This window comes from Pseudorca crassidens, chromosome 19, assembly GCF_039906515.1.
Source record: "Pseudorca crassidens isolate mPseCra1 chromosome 19, mPseCra1.hap1, whole genome shotgun sequence".
Lineage (NCBI taxonomy): Eukaryota > Metazoa > Chordata > Mammalia > Artiodactyla > Delphinidae > Pseudorca > Pseudorca crassidens.
Window position 1 is genome coordinate 50,803,925 of NC_090314.1, and position 16,145 is coordinate 50,820,069.

A 16,145-nucleotide genomic window follows, 5' to 3' on the forward strand; every position below is an offset into this window, starting at 1 on the left:
TTAGGATGACACATTACTATAAAACTCAAACCACAGAAAACCATTGTTTACTGCTATATACATATGTGATAAAACTACACAGTAAAAGGAAGGGTGTAACAAAACACAAATGTAAAAATGATGGTTATCTCTCAGGAAAGGCAAGGTAATATGAATGCAAAGTAAATGCAATAATAATGTTCTTATTTTTAAATTGGGTGGTGAATTCACAGGTGTTCATTTTATTATTACCCATTATAGCTTATGTATTTCACACAATCTTATGTACATATCACATAATAAATGTGAAGAAGGAAAGTCACTTTTAGTACGTGCACACACACAGGCATACACATGCATACTCATTCAAATCTGACAGACAGCACTCTTACAAATGAAATAAATAAAGCCTGCCTTAGCTATGTTAGGGGAGATACTGAATGAATCAAGAAGGAAATAAAACAATCAGAAGAGAAAAGGAAGGAAGTATGGCAGGAAGAAAAGCAGGAAGAAGGAACGAGTGAAAGCAAAGAGAGGCAAAGAAGGGAGGAAAAAGGGAAGGAAATGGAGAAGGAGAGAGGAAGCGAGGAAGAAGAGAACTTTTTTTGCTCCAGAGTCACAAAGATAATCTCTTATATTCTCTTCTTAGAGTTTTAACATCTGTTATTCTCATTTAGAATTTACTCTACCTGGAACTGACTACTGTGTATAATATAAAGAATGAAGTTCAATTTACCACTGTACAGACAACTAATTTCCTCCTCATCTTCTATTAGACAGTTCATCCTTTCCAATGCTACTTCCAACACATACTGTATTTCCATATATGGGTTGGTCTCTTTCTGGACTGTTTATTCTGTACCACTGGTCTATTTGTTTATACCACAGTATTATAGCTACCAAGTAAGTTTTGTTACATGGGAGGGCAAGTCCTTCCACCTCGTCCCTCAAATTTACCTTTTCTATTGTTGCCCCTTTCCATAAAAACTTTTTAACCATCTTGTGAAATTCTACAGAAAGCCCAACTATAATTATTAATGTGTTTGAACTTAATCTGTATATTAAGGTGAGAAAAATTGACGTTGTCAAGACACTGAGTCTTCCTATATGTGAACAGGAGATATGTTTTCATTTATTTAGGTGTTCTTTAATGTTTTTCAACCAAGACTTCATAAACTTTTTCAAAAAAGATCCTGCCTCCAAACCTTTACTATTGAATATCATAATAAACAAACATTTTATAATAAAATATTTGGTTGAATTTCTAGATACTGCCTTAGGATCAAGTCTTAGAAGTCTGTCACCTAAACATTTGTGACCATACTACTGCCAAAGTGTAAGTCCTATTATTAATTTCTAATTTTCATGAATCATGGTCTCTAATTTTTTAAAAATTCAGAGTATGCTATTTTATATCACCTCATCAAAATTAAAAAAAAAGTTCTTTCATATATATTACCAGATGTGTCATACTAATACAATTCATGATACAATTTTATAACTCTAGTTACAGGTTTAAAAGACTAGTCATGGGGCTTCCCTGGTGGCGCAGTGGTTGAGAGTCCGCCTGCCGATGCAGGGCACGCAGGTTCGTGCCCCAGTCCGGGAAGATCCCACATGCCGCGGAGCGGCTGGGCCCGTGAGCCATGGCCGCTGAGCCTGCGCGTCCGGAGCCTGTGCTCCGCAACGGGAGAGGCCACAACAGTGAGAGGCCCGCGTACCGCAAAAAAAAAAAAAAAAAAAAAAAAGACTAGTCATGGGAACTCCCTGGCTGTCCAAAGTTTAGGACTCCACGATCTCACTGCCGAGGGCCCGGGTTCAATCCCTGGTCAGGGAAAGAAGATCCCACATGCCACGCAGTGCACCAAAAAAAATTTAAAAAATAAAAAAAAACAGGATAAAAGACTAGTCATAATGACATACCAGGAGGGGAAAAAACCCTAACTAAAAAAAAAATGAATTGCATTTTCATTAGAATGTTTAATATTTAGAAACGAATTTATAAAAGCTTTGACTTAGTCTTTTTTTTTTTTTTTGGTACGCAGGCCTCTCACTGTTGTGGTCTCTCCCGTTGCGGAGCACAGGCTCCGGACGTGCAGGCTCAGCAGCCATGGCTCACGGGCCCAGCCGCTCCACGGCACGTGGGATCTTCCCGGACCGGGGCACGAACCCGTGTCCCCTGCATCGGCAGGTGGACTCTCAACAACTGAGCCACCAGGGAAGCCCTGACTTAGTCATTTTAAGTTACATTTGAGTACTGAAGTTTTCTTTAGCAACATTTAGCTTAGCTTTAGTTCTCAAAATATTGGTCTCTGCCACCAGAGACCACCAACACAAGTTTCAGGATGAGCACTGAATAGGAGACTGTTGGGACAGAAGAGTTTGGGGAAAGCCTGGAAGTAAATGCAAGAAGGAAAAACAGAAATATAGGCCTCACAATTGCCTCTGACTTTCCCCTTGCTCTCCCTGCCCTGAGAAAAGGCGGCAGTGAGAAAAATACAGGCACACCACCCATTTAGCTCTCCTCTCCTGGGCTGCACCGTTCGTAGCACCTTAACTTAACCCTGTTTTTTTTTTTTTTTTAATCCTAGGAAGAATTAAGTCCATTCCATTTGTGGAAGCTTCTACCAGTAGCAGCAATTACAATCAAAATAGGAGGGAGAGAGGAAAGAATATCCATAAGATTTATGGGGGGGAAACACTACAGAAAACTGAAAGCAACCCTTAGCAGATGAAAAATATTTAGTAGGCATATTTATTTTTCTTAAAATTTTTCATTATACGATAAAACACAGGGGGCTTCCCTGGTGGTGCAGTGGTTAAGAATCCACCTGCCAATGCAGGGGACACGGGTTTCAGTCCTGGTCCACGAAGATCCCACATGCCACAGAGCAACTAAGCCCATGTGCCACAACTACTGAGCCTGAGCTCTAGAGCCCGCGAGCCACAACTACTGAGCCCGCGTGCCACAGCTACTGGAGCCCGAACACCTAGAGCCCGGGCTCCGCAACAAGAGAAGCCACCACAATGAAAAGCCCACGCACCGCAACAAAGAGTAGCCCCCACTCGCTGCAACTAAAGAAAGCCTGCGCGCAGCAACAAAGACCCAACGCAGCCAATAAATAAATAAATAAATAAATAAATAAATTTATTTTTTTAAAAAAGATAAAACACAGGTGTAGAAAGCAACACAAAATATATTTAAATTTAAAAAAAATACAGCATTATACCTTTGGAGTGGGCCCTGTAGAGGGGCAGGGAAGGTAGAAGGAGCCTTACTTTTTACATTGAATAATAATTTACATTTTTTACCATAAACTTATATTAGGTTTATAATAAGAACTTTTTAAAAATTAAAGTTAAAAAATAAATCCATTAGGGCTAAAAAGTAGATTCAAGTCACAAAATTTATCTTTTTTGGTAACCATCTGCTAAAGTCACACAACTCTGGGTCTACTTAGGAGCTACATGATCTTTGGCCAGATACTCGACTCTAAATAAATCAAGATGTCTAGCACACTCCAGAATAAATATTCAAAAAATATAAGCATTCCTTCTATTCAATAAAAACACTTTTCACTTTAGAACATATTTTTAATTTTCATATACCTGATCTCTTCTCATCTTCATTATAATCCTATATCCTAAATAAGAACTAATGTTTATTCAGGTTTACATCTTACATGTTTTCCTCCATCTTATAGGAGGAAAATGAGGTCAAGAAGAGCTAAGTCTTTATTATGGCCTTTTCAACACATTAACTTTCATTATTAATAGACTAATATTCCAAAAGGGACACTAACACACCATTCACAAGGCTCAGAATTCACTTACCTGGTATGTCCTAAAGATTCCCGCCAGATTGGGAGCATCACAACTGGTTTAACTGCACACTCCAAAATAGCTAAAGCCAACGCAAATTCTCTGGGTTTGCTACACATCTGAACGGCCTTGATCCAATTTGCCCTAAATTTCAGAAGGGAAAAAAAAAAGGAAAAAACAAAATTTCATCTTGTTGATCTTAAATTAAAAGCACAAGAGCTGTAATTTATGAAGACTTCATCTTATAGGGCATATGCTTCTAGGCTAAGCAGGTATAAAATACACTGCTACTGGAAGTTTCTACCTCACAGAATCATAGGTTTTAAACACTGGAGGACTCTCAGAGGTCAATTCGTCCTCCAAATCTTTAAACCTTCTATGATGTTCTAGAACTCTGTCTGGACTCCATTTGGTTCCGGGAATAAAGACTCTGCTTTCCAGAAATCTTTCCAATGTTAGTGTTGGATCGGTAACTTTAGAAGTAAAGTTACTCATATTCCTAACATCCTCAGTGTTCTGCTGACTAAAATGACTTCACTCAATTCATTAATAATGACAGTTTAAAGTATGCAACTGCAATAATCATTTTGTAAATATTTACTATATTTACAGCAATAAATAAACCTTAGTTTCCTTTACCTGTGTGAAGCCCAGTTGGGATGAAGAAAGGAGGAAGGGATATTGTTTTCCAACTGGGTGATAGTCAGTCTCAGAGTAGATATGGTAAGAACTTTGGATCCATGGACAGAACCATTCCATTTGAACTCTCCAGCTGGAGTCAGACAGAATTTATGTGCAAGATGCCTTCTCTTATCATGGTCTTCTCTGTGCTGGTGCTTATTCAAAGCAAATGAATTGGTGGAGTACTGATTGTGGTAGACGCGATACTTTCCCTCCTGACCCAACTTAAAATAATTGTTGATATTTCCCTTCATGACCACTTCCTTTTTGGTGCTCAACCGTGAAATTTCTCCTTGAGAATTAACTACCAGTACCTAACCAAGAAAATAAGAAGATTCCATTATTTATGTCAAATATGTAAATTTGATCAATTGTCTTTCAATAATTTGTAATTTATCATTCAAAGTAAGTTAAGATACATCTTATGACTGAACTTTTGAAGTTTAAAGATTTTTTTGATGTGGACCATTTTTTAAAGTCTTTTATTGAATTTGTTACAATACTGCTTCTGTTTTTCTCTGCTTTGGTTTTTTGGCCGAGAGGCATGTGGGATCTTAGCTCTCCGATCAGGGATCGAACCCGCACCCCCTGCATTGGAAGGCGAAGTCTTAACCACTGAACGGCCAGGGAAGTCCCTAAACTTCTGAAGTTTAAAAGTTGAGTTAAAAGCTAAAGCTAATTGTTTATAATTAAACAACCAAGATATGCCTGCAAAAAGAAAGAAAGCTAAGCTCTATTAAAGTGCCTATCATATGTTGGACATTATTAAGTACTTTCATGTATCTCAAATATACACATGAAACTAAATGTGTGATACATAAATCATTCACCAATCATTTTCTCAAGCTTACAATATACAGGGGTTAGAGACAAAAGAGGGCATGAGGGCATTACATGTACTATTCCCGCAAACATATATTCCTAAAAATACCTTTTCTTCTGCTCCTTTTATCATTCCAGCTTTAGATAAAAGCCCATGGATACGTTAAAATAGTGTTTCAAATAGTTGATTCCAATCCTTTAGTGGACTGTGAAATCAATAGTGGGGCTTATTCAGCTTTAAAAAAAATGAAATATAATACAATAGACTAGAAAAGAAAATACCAGAATGCTTCCCACATGGTAAAATACTACTTCAGGAAACTTTTTTTTTTTTTTTTTTTTGCAGTACGCAGGCCTCTCACTGTTGTGGCCTCCCCCGTTGCAGAGCATAGGCTCTGGACGTGCAGGCTCAGCGGCCATGGCTCACGGGCCCAGCCGCTCCGCGGCATGTGGGATCTTCCCGGACCGGGGCACGAACCCGCGTCCCCTGCATCGGCAGGCAGACTCTCAACCACTGTGCCACCAGGGAAGCCCTACTTCAGGAAACTTTTGAACGTACTGGGTTGCTATGAAAAATGTCTTAGTGAGGGTCAGAGTAAAAAGAAGCCTGAAAGCCGCTGCCTTAAAGCCATTTCTTTGATGTTAAAAACACTGCATTAAAAAACAAAACAAAACAAAACACTGCATAATCTTGCATATCTACCCTGCAAATAATTCTCAAATCTGAGAGACACAGCTGTGGCCCTTATTCTATCATCATGGCTTGCTGGGAGACAGAAATACTGAGTCCTAGCTTCAATCTTTTTGTTCACAGTCAGAGTTGAGATGCTGTGCTGTTCTACACACTGTGCTCTGCTATCAAGGGGTAAGTCTTATCTTTTAGCTGCAGGTTCATCTAAAATGACTACAGCCAGAATTGAGTATTAAATCTTTAATAAAGCCCACAAACAGCCTACCTGTTCCCACATGTGAAGAAGCAGCCTCTATCTCTTTAGAATTATATACAATAAAACTAACCATACAGTAAGAAAGAATACTACCCATTTACAGCATTTCTAGGCATGGATTGAAATTTGGGTGTACAGCTATACTTATCATAATACAAACCTAACACTTTTAATCTCGTTACACTCTTGGAAGTGAGGAAAATAAAGTTCAAAAGTACCTCTACAAACTTCCTGCCCCTATTTTAAAAATTATTTTACATTCCAGAGATTTTTGTTTTAAACAGGAAAAACACACCTCTTTCCCCTCCTTAAATAATTTATTTGCTTCGTGGGCTGCGGCTGCCACCTGTTGGCTCTTCAGCTGACTCAGTTTGCTGTCTGGATTCCGTAACCTGGTGATAATCCGAGTTGAACCAGACGCTCCTCTTCCACCTCCAGGAGACTCACTTATTTCCCCATTAGACTTCTCTGATTTGAAATCACCTGTTATCAAATAAAAAGCCAAAAGTAATTGCTAACAGTAAGTAAATTACATATAGTAATAACACCTTACTTATCCAAAACTTCTATCTGGTAGACAACTAAGATCCAGAAAATAAAAAGTCCTTGAACAGCCAAAGCAAATGCATTAATTCTTAAAGTTTTACTCCAAAGAAAGTATGTCAGAACTTTACTGTGAGTCATTTATTATTTTACAGGAAATTCAAACATGCCAGGTTATCTGTTTTAAAGCAGCTACTAGAAAAGAGGAAGGGCTGCTACAGATTTAACAAACATAACTCAAAATGCACACTAATAAAACATTGCCTTATATATTCGACATGGATTTCTGTATTAAAAGTAAAGGATATAATTAATTTTAGAAAGATTTCCACTGAAGTTCTGTTTAAATACCTAATAATTTAAAGCTTATAAACATAAATGTTAAGTGAATTCTTTCCTAAAGAATCTAGACAATTATCTGTGTATGCAGATAACTGTACATGTGAAAATCGACTACATTAGCTTTTTTAGATACAATAAAGGCCTCTCACATTTTCATAATATCTTACTTTTTTAAGTGACAGATGTAACTGCCAAGGAGCAATTTCTGCTTTTCCAAAAATCTCACTTCAGCTGAAAATTTCTATACGTTCTAAAATGACTGCATCACTATCCAATTTCCACTGGCCAGACAGTTGAACAAGATCTCCTGTTTCTTTCTTAATTTAAAGCTTTTAAAAACTAAGACAGTGTGGCACTGGCGAATGAAAAACCAAGCAGAAAATATGGCACTGACTAAATCAGGATGGGGTAGGGGTACTGGGTATCTTGCCATCTCAGGCTGGAAAGCTAGTAACCTTCAATGTGTGGTAGCAAAGCAGTTGGTTAGTTAGACTATCCACAATTTTCTCTCGGCTCTCAGACCATGATTCTACCCATGCTAGAGTTCTGTGCCAACATGATGAACTATAGCAGCAACTTTTTTTTTTTTTGGCCACATCACACGGCTTGAGGGATTTTAACTTCCCAACCAGCAACTGAACCCGGGCCCTCAGCAGTGAGAGTGTGGAGTCCCAACCACTGAACTGCCGGAGAATTCCCTACAGTGGCTACTTCTTGGGACTGTCTTTGAAGTTCTACAATAAAGACTTTTTAGACATCATTTAGTCAAGGCCAGACTTCCTAAAAGCAGAAAGGGAATGGCACAGCACTTTTTAAATTAAGCGCCTCAATTTAGAGCCAACAATCCAACAGGTGAGAGTCAATCCTTTGCCACTTGCTAAGTTTAGTGCAAATAAGGGAAAGGAGGCAGAAAATTCATCCCTGGGGGTATGACTTGAAGGAGCAGAGAGAGGGAACAAGGCTAAGAGTGGAGGTCATTGTCTAGCACACCCTGCCCGAAGGCCACATTCCTGTTTAAAGGAGTGGATCACTGTGATGCAGCCTGGAGGCTGAGTACAGAGCTGCCTGGCCCTAGCCTCCCTAACTCACTGTTTAATGAGTCAAGAGGCAGGAGCCTAGACAGACTTCGCTCACCTGGGGGCTGGGGCAGACAAACTGGGCAAGTAGAGGGGGTTTACCCTCAGAGACTCTGAGCCAAGTTTCTGGGCATTAGATACTAGCTGGGTATTCAGGCAATCTATAAGGGGGTGTTACTGCCAGAAAAAACCCCAAACCTGTCACACTGGGATGTATAATTATTCAAACCTACAGCAATTTCCAGCAGGCCATCCCTGACAGAAGTCAGCTGGATCTAGCCTGTTAAAGAAGAATGGCCTCCAGAAGGGGGACCTTCCCGTATGCTTCTCACTTCTCATCCATATCCATTCTCCCAGAAAACCTCCCAGAAAAGGGCAGCCAGGTTTATCAGAGAACACCATCCACCATCAGGTTAATGAGTGTTACAGGTAGCTAAGTTCATAATTTGGCTCATGGATTGTAAGATCAAGATAAGCCACAACCACACATAATCAAAATAATACACACAATACACAGAAATCCTAGATACAGTTAAAATTACCAGATGTTCATTTTGGGAGAGAAGTTTTTGAAAAAATTTTCAGTTGTGGGTGAGATCTTTCCATTATGTTAGGCAGAGGCTTTTTTTAATTTGAATACACACGTTTGTACTGAGCTAGGGTGGAACTGTGGATATTTGCTGTTTCCTATCTTCACAGCATCTCTCCTTCTTTGGAAAACCATTCCTACCCCACTCCAATTATATACTTTTGCTGGAGCCATCAATCATAATACCTTGCCTGCCCTGGCCACAGGAGTAGGAACAATATATCCAAGATAGGCCACTCAAATTCCTTCCTCAAGGACTTTTGATTTGGAGCAGGAGTAGGGGCCTTGCCTTTGGGTCACAGACCTTGGAAAGATATGAATACAAACCGCTGATGCCATCTTCCCTGCCACTTGGGGAAAGCCTGTCTGTATTAGGAGAGAATGAGGTTAACACACAAACATATGCAGATCCAAAAGGTGAGACAGAAAGAGGAAAATGGAAAGAGATTTGATACCTGGAGGTCCAGTTATGCCTGGTGATGGCTTGGACTTCCCAATTATATGAGCTAATTAAATTCCCTTTTCGCTTAAGCTAGTTTAAGCTGGTTTGGTCACTTGCAATTGAAAAGGTTCTAATTAAGACAGATCTCCATCTCGTATCATACACAAAATTATACACCAGAAGGATTAAAAACAAAGTTATAGAAGTATTATGTGAAATTACTGTAAAATATATGTATGTTCTTGGGATAGGGATGGTCTTCCTTAGTAAGACACAAAATCCAGAGAAATCCTAAAGAAAAAGACTGATAAATTTAACTGCATAAAAAATGTAAAAATTTCTTTATAAAACAACAGAAAGGGTTAAAAACAAGCAATGACTATATAAATATATAGGTAAAATCAAAAATTAATACCCACAATACATAAAGCATTCCTAAAACTCATTTGGGAAAAATATCAAAATTCAGTAGGAACAGATCAGCAAAAAATATGAATAAGCAATTCACAGAAAGTTCAGCAAACACATGAAAAGAAAGTCAACCACATTAGTAAGCAGGGATATGCAAATTTTAAAATGAAATACTTTTCACCATTGGCAAAAATGTAACAGATAGATAATGTCAAATTCAGTGAGAATATGAAGAAATACACATACATGTAAATGATTAGTATAAATTCCTTTTAACGTACAATTAAGCAGTAGCCATCACTATTTTTTAAATGTACCTACCATATGATCCAGCAATTCCATTTACTGTATCTATACTGCCAGAAATACAAGTACACGGAGATACATGGTGAGGATGTTAAAAAGCACCACTAGTTGTAATAATGAAAAAACTGTTAGCCTAAATGTCCATTAATAGAGAAATAGTAAATGAATTATGGTTCATCTGTACTGTGGAGTACCATGCAGCAGTTAAAAAAGAATAAATTCAATTCATTACATGAAAAGAACCCCTACATGTATTACTGAGTGAAAAAAGCAAGATGCAGAACAACACATGCAGAATGATCCCGTTTATATTAAAAAAAAAAAAAAAAAACTTTTTGTAAACATACATACATTAATGTAACTGCACGGAGAAAGATATAAAATGTTACACACCAAATAATGGTGGTTACCTTTGGGGAGGGGGTGTGAAAAAGATGTATTTTTTCCCAAGTGCTTTTTTATTTTTTTAAAACAAAAACACTGAGTGCAAGTGTCACTTGTGTTTTAAAAAAAAAAAGGAAAACAAAATCCAAATCTTCCCACCCCCATCAAACTTTTATTTAAAAAAATAAAAATTAAAAAAATAAAAAAGCTCCTTTCAATGTATGAAGTGTATTCTTACCTATCTCTTCTTGAATAGAGACAGGTGTATGAGATTCTCTTTCTCCATTTTCAGGATCATCAGCTGCCTTAGCAGATTCACTCTGGGAAGAATTTAGTTCACTGCTGCTGTTACTGTTTTCCAGATTAGGCTGGGTGGAGGTAGTGGTAGCACTAGTGTTACTGCTGTCACATGTCTTGTTAGGTTCTTCTAGAAAAATAGAATATCTGATTTTTAAATTGGAAATCACATCAAAAACAACTAATTGTCAGAAAAGACATTTAATTGTTTTAGGGTTGCATTACAAAGCTAGATTTTAAAAAGCTGCTCATGTATGAATAATGCAATGTATGAAAAAAATTGCAAACAACATCCTATGAATTGTTTTTTAAGTCTCCCAGTATTAACTCAGGCTCTTATCACCTTAGTGTGTAGTACAAAGCAGACAATCTTTCAGAATAATAAAGTGATATAACAATCTCACAAAATTTATGATGTGCCAGATACTGCAGAAGTGATTTTGTGAAGAAAATCCCTCAAAATCTGAAGTTTATATTCTTACTTTTCATAAAGTATTCAAACAGTATTCGAAACAGAATTAAACAGGATTATTTATCTCTAAGGTTTTCTGCCTGAATTCTATACCCCCAAGTTTAACTAGAAGGTAATGCCTAAGTGATGGTTAATTTTAAGACCAATATAATAGTATCACTAAGAGTATAGTTCCTAAAAGTATATCAAAATGAATACTACCATAAACTGAAAGCCTAGGTCTTTCCTCGGCAGTTCAGAAATCTACAGCCTCCCTGTGCATTTCATTTTGCCACTGTTAAGATACCTTTTAAATCAATCCCCTAAATTAAAAGTCATCGACAGTATATCACAAAGGCTATCTGTAATGCATCATGAGCTCCTAAATTTTTTTTTGAGTAAAAAACCAACAACCTGATAGAAAAATGGGAAAAATATATGAACAGTGACGAAAGAAATGAAAATGGCGGGAATTCCCTGGCGGTCCAATGGTTCAGACTCCGTGCTTCCACTGCCAAGGGCCCCGGTTCAATCCCTAGTCAGCGAACTGAAATCTCACAAGCCATGCGATTCAGCCACAAAAAAGAAAAAGAAAAAGAAAAAGAAAAATGGCCTTTAAACATGGAAATATGCTCACTTAATTCAAAGTAAGAGAAATGCAAAGTAAAATCGTATAGAGAAACTACCTCTCAGCTACCAGACTGGCCAAAAATCCAAGTCTCATGATACACTCAGGTAGAGAGGTGGTGGGTTAAAGAGGTACTGCCACACATTGTAGGACTGTAAAATGGTGCAAACTGGATAAAAGGGAACTGACAATAGCTAGAAAAATTACAGATGCATTTACTCTTAACCTAGCAATCTACCCTGAAATACACTGGCAAAAATACTAAATTACTTACTGATATTTACAGAGGTATTCACCGTAGCACTATTTATAATGGCAAAAGACCAGAAAAAACAAAATGCCCATCAATACGGCACTGGCTGAATAAAAGGTGGTACATACAATAAAATATCATGCACCATAACAAGGACTGAGGAAATCATTATATCCACATATGAAATGATCTCAAGATTAAATGTAAAAAGAAAGATGCAGAACAGTACTTAGAGTATGCTAATTTCATGTAAGAAAGGGAGAGAAATGTGAATTTATGCACATATTTTGCTTTTCTATACAAAAAAAAAATAACACTAGAAGAATAACCAAAACTTAATAAAAATAGCTACCTGTAAGGGAAAGGAAGGAAATGGTTACCTAGAGAACGAAGGGATGAAAGTGGAAATTCTCTGAATAGATAACAGTTACAAAGTTTGACTTTGGAATCATGTAAATGTTTTACATTTTTTAAAAATTCAAGTTAGAAATGCAGCCCCTAAAAACTGAAAGAAAACAGCCTAATCGTGTATCAAGTTGTTGGCATAACCACACAGAGAAAAAGATTATTTCAAGTGACTTTGGAACACAGAATTTTGACTATACATTCTTACTGGAAATATGGTATAAAGATAAAGAGCTGCAAAAAAATCTTAAATGCGGTTCAGTACTCTTACTGTGAGCAATAATATTGGTATTATGAAATTACTATGCTATTTAAATCATTTCTTATTACTGTTATTAATGCACATCAGGATATTAACAATAATTATAAAAATAATCTATATTATTAATGGACATCTATAACAGGATAAAGCAAGTATATAATTAAGTTACTGTTGTTAGGAACTAAGGCATTCAGTATAAAGGAAAAGAGATACAAGTGTAAAAAAAGAAACTAAGTATGCAATCCTCAATCTGAATTTGAAATGTCAACATGAATTGGTTTTTTTCTTTTCCAAAATACCTATTTCCTAACACTACCCAATAAAAAAGCCTAGAGGCAGTGAGAGCCCAAGAGCAGTAAATATTCTTGGGCCCAGATGACAGTCTCTAAATATCATTTCCCACAAAAAGGAACCAGGGCTTCTTGCAGGAATTACTGATTCCAGGTCTGGGGTAAGAAATGTATAAGATAAGCCACATATATCTTATTCTGCCAAAAAGCAAAAAAGCAAGAGACTACTGGGGTCATACACAGCAAAAAGGACTCAAAATCCAACATAAAGGGCCTCCTGAAAATCAATATAACCAAATTAATGATAACTACAACTGACTGAAACAAACTGCATACATAAAGACCCATGAGTTCAAACAGATACTTAAAATGAGAAAATCATGCCCCTCCCCCCAAAGTTCATAACTCAAAAATCACCACTGAAGGTAAGTAGACACCAACTCCTGACTCTGAAAATCAGATTTTAAGAGAAATAATTAAGCATTTATTTCTGCTCTAATTATATTTCAAGGTATTCAAATAGACTTAGTTAATGAGGGAAAATTCTTTACAGAAGAATTCCAGTTAAAAAAATACTGAAAAAAATTATAGAATTAGAAATCATATACTATAACTTCCAAATAGACAGCTGATTTTGAACTCACTGATCAATCTTAGAATTTGTAAAGGTAAAACATACAGACATCACAATGAGCCTTTTGATGCAATATGATGTGAAATACCCAGAACACAGCTTATGAAGTATTCTTGCCAAAAGTCGTTGAAAATGAATTTAATCGAGCCTTTAGAACAAATTAAACACTAAGAAGGAAAGAAAATCCTGGATGTGGGATATTCCATAGTAGGATATACTAAGATTCTTTAAAAAGTCAGGGAAGGGGAGAATGCTCTAGATTAAGAGACTCAGTAGATATAAAACCAAATGTCATGTCACGCGGGGATCTTATTTGGAGTTATTTAAAACACAGCCAATGTTTAAAAAAATTTTTTTAAGTGAGGGAATTTAAATTGACTGGATAGTAGATGACAGTAAGGAATTGCTGTCAATTTTATTAAAATGATAATGGCACTGTAATTATACAAGAAAATGTCCATATTCTTTAGAAATGTATGTAGGACTGATATAACATGAGGTCTGGGATTTGCTTTAGAATACTGCAGTAAGGAAACAACCCAAATTCACATCATCAGGAAAGGGGATAAACTGTGGTATAGTTACACAGAGGAGTATTGTAATACAGTTAATGTGAAAGAACTCCAGCAACATAAAACATTATATTAGTAATATAAAGCGAAAAGATTAAGTTCCCCGAAGTTATACTTAACACATACACTTAATAAGACATACTTAACACAACACACTTGCTACACAGTTTAAAACAACCGAGGGCTTTCCTGGTGGCGCAGTGGTTGAGAGTCCGCCTGCCGATGCAAGGGACATGGGTTCGTGCCCTGGTCTGGAAAGATCCCACATGCCGCGGAGCAGCTGGGCCCGTGGGCCATGGCCACTGAGCCTGCGCATCGGAGCCTGTTGCTCCGCAACAGGAGAGGCCACAGCAGTGAGAGGCCCGCATACCGCAAAAATAAAATAAAATAAAATAAAGAAACAGAAATACATAGTTTTTAGCAAACCATGTAGATCAACTCAATGAAGCAACAGTTATGTGGGCTATACATCACTTTGACCTCTAGTATCAATAGTCTTAATTCTACTGGATTTCTGTTATAAAAAGGAAAGAAAATATTAGTGAACACAGGATTCAGGGTGACAATCACTTCAGGTAGGGTAGAAGGATGCAGGCGATGAGAACAGGGAGATGGCTCGATACAGGTGAGTTTCAAAGCAGGACTTAGACTTCTGTTTTGGGTGATAGGTTCCTAGGTGTTTATTTCATTAATAAAGATCATTTCAAACGTGAATGAATAAATTAAGGGGGAATATGTAATGACCAATGATGAGTGCAATTAACTGAGGATTATGATTTATCTAATAGTGTACACATGGGGTCAAAGGGGGGCGATTTTTAAAAATTTGAGTCCTCCACACTCAAAAAAGCAGTTAAAAAAAAAAGCATGAGTAAAACTAGTATGACAAAATATTGATGATTTTCTAATCTAAGTGTTAAAATATGGGGGAGGGGTCACTATACTATTCTCTTAACTTTCGTGCATGTTCATAATAAGAAAATTCTACATGAAAGACAGAAATGGCAAACTTAAAATCTGACAGCTGCAAACCAGTAATATAATCAACTAACTCATGTTGGAAAATGCATATATTTGGAAGAGAAGTCTCACATGAATAGCATCAAATTCCTCACTAATCATTCCTTTCACATCTGTAGATCTAGTTTTGAAATGTGCTGTATTCTTAATTTATAATTGTCTAAAAATCATCTTCTCGAATAATGAAACAGTATATAGACATCCCCTCATTTATGAGCTCAGAATTCAGAGTGCATTTTCTCACAGAAGTATAATAAAAAGTGATTGGGTTCTACACTAGCCCACAAAAAACTATTTCAGCATACAATACACCCCAAGTATGGTTTTAACCAAGACAATAACTCTGGGATAGGACTTAAGAGATTCCACCTAATCGTATCTTAAAATACTTCATAGAAAGTGCTCTCTGCTATTAGGAAGATGATGGTACTTCATAAAAGAATAGGCAATCAATCCCATCCCAAGGTATTTTGATCTTAAAAAAAACCATTACCCCACTGAAAGCAAACTGAATTCAGAATCTGTCCATTTAAACTTTCAAGGTGCTAACAAGCTGAGGACTATCATAACTCATAATACATAGCTTTTTTGTTGACTTGTCCCAAGTTAATTTGCCTTAAGTTTTCGTCCATTTCAGTTGAGAGGAATTGCTCTAGAACTCTTTACATCCTTACTTCATTAGGATTAAAGAAATCTCAAGCATTTGCTTTAAAACACCACAAAGAAGATATCACCTACCAATAGTCCTCACAGTTCAAATATTCTACACTAGAAGCTAAAACCAAACATATTTAAAAGAATAAGAAGGGCTTCCCTGGTGGCGCAATGGTTGGGAGTCCGCCTGCCGGTGCAGGGGACGTGGGTTCGTGCCCCGGTCCAGGAGGATCCCACGTGCCACGGAGCGGCTGGGCCCATGGGCCGTGGCTGCTGGGCCTGCGCATCTGGAGCCTGTGCTCCGCGACGGGAGGGGCCCCAGCGGTGAGAGGCCC

General features: G+C 37.3%; 1 protein-coding gene across 12 annotated transcripts in view; it reads right to left on the minus strand.

Annotated features, from left to right (window-relative positions):
- Positions 1 to 16,145, minus strand: part of BPTF (bromodomain PHD finger transcription factor) — a 139,619-nt gene that overhangs the window by 68,369 nt on the left and 55,105 nt on the right. For 9 of the 12 annotated variants that reach the window (XM_067715245.1, XM_067715250.1, XM_067715248.1 and 6 more), the window contains 4 exons: positions 10,583 to 10,771; positions 6,547 to 6,734; positions 4,441 to 4,796; positions 3,814 to 3,945 (listed from right to left, as the gene is read on the minus strand). In XM_067715245.1, coding sequence (XP_067571346.1) covers positions 3,814 to 3,945; positions 4,441 to 4,796; positions 6,547 to 6,734; positions 10,583 to 10,771 — 865 coding nt within the window. The remainder of the gene's footprint in view (positions 1 to 3,813; positions 3,946 to 4,440; positions 4,797 to 6,546; positions 6,735 to 10,582; positions 10,772 to 16,145) is intronic. The other 3 variants (XM_067715247.1, XM_067715246.1, XM_067715239.1) reach the window with 2 other exon arrangements.